This window comes from Cottoperca gobio, chromosome 3 (genome assembly GCF_900634415.1).
Source record: "Cottoperca gobio chromosome 3, fCotGob3.1, whole genome shotgun sequence".
Lineage (NCBI taxonomy): Eukaryota > Metazoa > Chordata > Actinopteri > Perciformes > Bovichtidae > Cottoperca > Cottoperca gobio.
The window spans coordinates 7278745-7283839 of NC_041357.1; the positions used below are offsets into that span (position 1 = coordinate 7278745).

The 5095-nt window shown below is 37.4% G+C and overlaps 1 protein-coding gene across 1 annotated transcript in view; it reads right to left on the bottom strand.

Moving 5' to 3' along the window:
- The window catches only part of nqo1 (NAD(P)H dehydrogenase, quinone 1), a 15017-nt gene continuing 9922 nt past the window's right edge, over window positions 1-5095 (bottom strand). The window contains exons 4-8 of the mRNA XM_029425248.1: window positions 3716-3892; window positions 2951-3081; window positions 2100-2213; window positions 1424-1525; window positions 1-342 (exon numbers count right to left, since the gene is read on the bottom strand). Of these exons, the coding sequence (XP_029281108.1) occupies window positions 1-342; window positions 1424-1525; window positions 2100-2213; window positions 2951-3081; window positions 3716-3892 (866 nt within the window). The remainder of the gene's footprint in view (window positions 343-1423; window positions 1526-2099; window positions 2214-2950; window positions 3082-3715; window positions 3893-5095) is intronic.

Genomic DNA, 5095 nt, shown 5'->3' on the forward strand with positions numbered 1-5095 from the left:
CTAGTTCCTGCAGTCTGGTTTGGCACTACTTTCATCAGTGGGTTGTGCTTTGATCTGGTTGTCAGGCGGCAGCGGTTTCCCCAGATGGTGTCCTGTGGTGATGCCGTACAGCTGCGACTCTTGCTCCTCCCTCACTTTGGGCCACAATGTGAACCCCCCCTGAAAGCTGAGGTCAAAGAGCTCACAGGGGGCAAAGGTCAAAGGCTTTTCTGCCAACAGTCCTTTAAGTCGGGCTCTCCATCCATCTAGCATCGCGGTTCGCACAGCGGCGGGACAGTGAGCCGGACTCCAGAATATCTGAGGAGCAAGAACCTGAAATCCACAGAAGTGCAGAGTGCCGTTCTGAAAGACACAAAAGACAAATACTTTAGAGAGAACCAAGTTAACAACCGTCCAGCAACACAGATTACTTTTTAATCCTTTTACAATATTTGATGGTATTCTGCCTTTGTTTGCTTTTGTTCATTCACAGTGGAGATGCAGAGAGAGAGGTAGAAATTAAACAGTGTATGTATTTCAAACCACAAAAACACCAGGATGCACATTTAATTAATTTTAGAGGGGACATAAAATGCTAAATATCAGGTTTAGATTTAGATTTTGGATTTCTCCTAGAACGTGTTTACATGATTTAATGTTCAAATAAACTCTTTATTTTTCACATACTGTCTGTCTGAATACACCTACAGTATATTCACCCTCTGTCTGAAATGCTCTGTTTTAGCGCCTCTCTCTTTAAGGCCTCCTCCCAAAAAGCCCAGTCTGCTCTGATTGGCTTGAGGAAAAAATATGATGCACCTTTGCAAAGATAGTTTTCAAGCTGTGGGTGGAGACACTTAGATGTGGGGCCATGTATTCTGATGAGCCTGCATGTGACGTAGGAAGGGGAGCCAAACCTCAATGTCTTGTTGACTCCATGTTTTCTGGGTTTTCTTATGTTTGGTGGGTTTTCAGGCCTTCCAGATATCTAATAGTATGTTCATAAGCACTGAAAAAGTGAGTTATTCATGAAAAGTCCAATAATTACTGTGCTATGTTTAACAGAACTTCCAGCCCCTTTTGTCTTAAGAGGCCTCGCAGAGCTGCCAGTTTGGACATTTTAGTTGTTCTGGATTAAAAACTAAGAAAACAAGGAAGATCAAGTTGATGGCTCCTCAGCTCAGGAACTTAACAGCATCAGGCTGCTGAACAATGTCTCTGCCTTTTAACATCATCTGTTACAGATGGGCTTTTCTTAACAACAGACATTTATTAATTTATTCTCTTATTATTCAAAAGTGCTATATAAATAAATTATTATAATTAATGATTTGCTTGTGTTTGCTGTGTTGCTTTTGATACTGTATAAGAAACAACAGGCAGCAATGACTTCTTCTTTCCTAGTCAATGCATGCATATGATAATACGTGTCTGTGTGGCTCACCTGTAAAGGCCACAGTGAGATGTTGATGTCTCCATTGAGACCATCAGGCTGAAACATCGTCTGTGTTGCTCCAGTAGTGAAAGACAACATCGCTTTCTTATCCTTCAAGGAAACACAAACATACACTTTTTATCCAGCATAATGAGAGGAAACACTGAAACAGTTTATAACCCACTGATGCAGATCCGATATGTTATATATTATACATAAAGTCTATGAGAAAATGACCAAACTTCTCACTTGATTTATTATCACAGTAAACATTTTCCTCACGAGTTTATGGTCTCAATCACAGGTTTCAAGTCTTCTTCAATACAGCATGGTGTTCATTTAGTAAACTTGATGTTGATGTATGTTTAAGGTTGTAACTACCTCATGATTGACAGGTCGTTACCACACAGTGTTGTCCGGTACATCATTTTGTTAAACAATTTCAAGAATAAGTCTATCAATATATTCACATCTGAAACATATTTACTCCACGAGGCTTAGGCAAACATTCCCACATTCCCCCCTCTCAAAACAACTGCAGGTTTTTTTATTGTGAAGATGTTAAAATCAGGATAAATAGAGCAGAGTTAAGGCTTACTTTTGTTTTAACATTACACTTACTTTCTTTAATCATAATCCTCTGTGTTGGTTGAAGAGATGGCTTCTCCAGCTGACAGAGACTAACCTTGAATATACCGTTATTGTACATCTTTTCCAGGGAGAAAGCGAAGCCTTGTGTCAGCACTCGGTCCATCCAGCCCTTCATGATGGCCGGCACACTGAACCAGTACAACGGAAACTGCAAGAAGAGATGACACATGTCACACTGATCTTGAATTTAATTGTCAAATCTGTGTTCTTTGTTTTGTGTTTTATGTTTATGTATAAAGGTGCATTATAAACTTTACATATCATTTCATGAATAATTATTATTATTATTTCATGAACCATTTGAATGTTTATTTGTAGAAATAGAACCAGAGTTTGTCCAGAAATGCTTATTTACATCTATTCTTGCAGAATTAGAAGAAGGCGCCCAAAACAATTATTTAAGGCTGGACATCAAATTAAAACTAAATTTGTTGTGTCCTCACATGCAAAATAGCTTTACTGTGAGCCAAAAGACCAGGACACAAAGACTCAGACACATCTCATTTTAACATTTACACCTGTGATTATTATGTGATTATCCTCTGTGACATCTTAAAGGCTTAATGTGTAAGAAATGCCAGAATTTAAACTTAAAACAATAACATTAACACGGACTACAGCTCTGGTTAACATTAGTGTAAACACAGATGACCAGCCCCACGTGAAGATTAGAAGACAGCAGTGTTTTCTGACCGGCTCTCAGCTGGTCGAATTTTGGTATTCTTGTTTGTGGCTTACAGCTCCAACACCATTTATTGCCACTTTAGATGTACATATAAATAAAACACAGATATGTGATTGGTTGTTGAAAGCCAAGATTTCTTCTCAAGATCTCAACACAATAACAACAAACAGGAGAAACTAGCAATGTGATTGGCTGCTGACCTGGAAGATGATGAGCTCGGCTTCCTCCACTTTGCGCTGCTCGGCTACTATGTCGTCACTGAGGCGGCCCTCCATCCAGGCGTGCATGGTCTCCTCTCCATACTGGAAAAGCTCTGGATTCTTCACGTCACCTGAAAACAACAAACACTGTCAGAACTTAAAGTTAAAGAATTTCCTTTTGACAACAAATTCCCTAAAAAGACCAAAACAACAGTGAATGTATCTTCTAACACGTATTGTGTGTTTATCAAAGTCTGATTTATCTTCTATCTCCTTCCTCTGTGTCATAGAGCTCCATTCCTCCATTCCTACTCCTGTTCATTACCATGAACACACACATTGTAGTTTATTTTTGACTCAATCCCACTCACACCGTCCTGCTGCCACAAAAACTCGCACCAAGTGTGGATTCATCGCTGAAAATAGTCCCCAACAAATGCTTTACTCCTGTTTGTTTGATAAAAAACTATAGTGACCAGCTGTTTTAGGAAATGACTGGGACTAGTGAAACTCTATATTTGTGTTTTTAAAGATTTACGTATTCAGTAGGAACCAATGGGTTTGGAGCTGAGAGCAGAGACAGAAGTTCTGAAAGAGAGACAAACACGTTATTGGTCTTTTCACAGGATTTGTTGACAATAAGAAGACTATATAATAATGGCAGCTTTATTCTTTAATCATACAACAGTATGACCCTATCCAGATGGGACCATATGGGACATTTTGAAGCTAATTAGCCTAAAGAAACAGTGACAGTGAGGTCACCGATGATGTCGTGCTGCATGGCGTTGGCTCTGAAGTTCATGGCGTAAAGGTCGGACACGAGGACCTTGTAGCCCTGCGTCTTCAGTTCCTGCATCGCTACGTCACGCACCGCTGCATTGAACGAACCCGGACTCTGGTGGGCGTACACGATCAGGGCTGTCTTCTGTGTCTTCTGAGCTGTCACACACACACACACACACACATACACACACACACACACACACACACACACACACACACACACACACACACACACACACACACACACACACACAGTAAGATATATATATGTATATGTATGTGTATGTGTGTATATATATATATATATTAAAAGAGAACATTTCAAAAACAAAAAAACCAAACACTTTATTTGTTCCAGAGGGCCAATTTATTTTTATTTTGTGAAATATAATTTCTTATAAATCATCTTTTATAAAAATAATTCAAGTTTTATGATAGCAGGTACACCTTAACTTGAACTATGAAAGGACCCTAATTTTCCAATTAAACTACAATTTCAAAGGGTTGCTCCACATTTGCGGGGATTCACACCAGGTTTCAGATTAATTAATGGATAAATAAATGGAATATAATATATCAAAGGGATGTATTATGCATATTACTGTATACAGTAAACCTGCCTTATTGTGGCTTTTTAATGAACCATCTGCATGCTTTCATTTAAAATTAGAACATTTAAAAATGTAAAACCTTAATTAAAAATGGAATAAAGTATTTTAAAGTGTAAAACCTCTTTAAAATGTACAAAGTAACATAACATGTAACTACACTATCTTAAAATAGCTGAATTATTTATATATATATTTATTATTCAATTAAGATGCACATTTGAGGTTAATTATGTTATGGATAAATTAATGGTTTGATGTGTATAAGAGAGTTTTAATCGTTTTGCTCCACAGTCTCCACACACAAAACCCTCAAAGAATTCAGTTCTTCTGTCTTTTGTTTTGAGTTGATCTTCACTCATAAGGATTCAATATATGGATTATCTAAAAAAGAGGTTTGCAAGAGAAACGAGCCCATAAAATGTACTTAATAGTATTAAAGCCACCTCACAACTTTCACCATAATTCAAAATGGTAAACACTTATTAAATGTACAAAATAACATAAAAGGTCACTTGTGGACTATTAAATATAATTTACTAATACTTTATAGATAAATTTGAATCCATTATTGACAACAACGTTTGGGTTGTCAGGTTGTGAAACATTCCTTTGCCTGTTGTTTGTCCTCCTCATGAATAAAGAATAAAGTTTTAATAAGTAATCAATTCTGCAGTTGTAACTGTTAAAACATAAGGTCACTCAAAAACTTTCATACTCCATTATACATGTTAAGTAAAGTGTAAGGAGC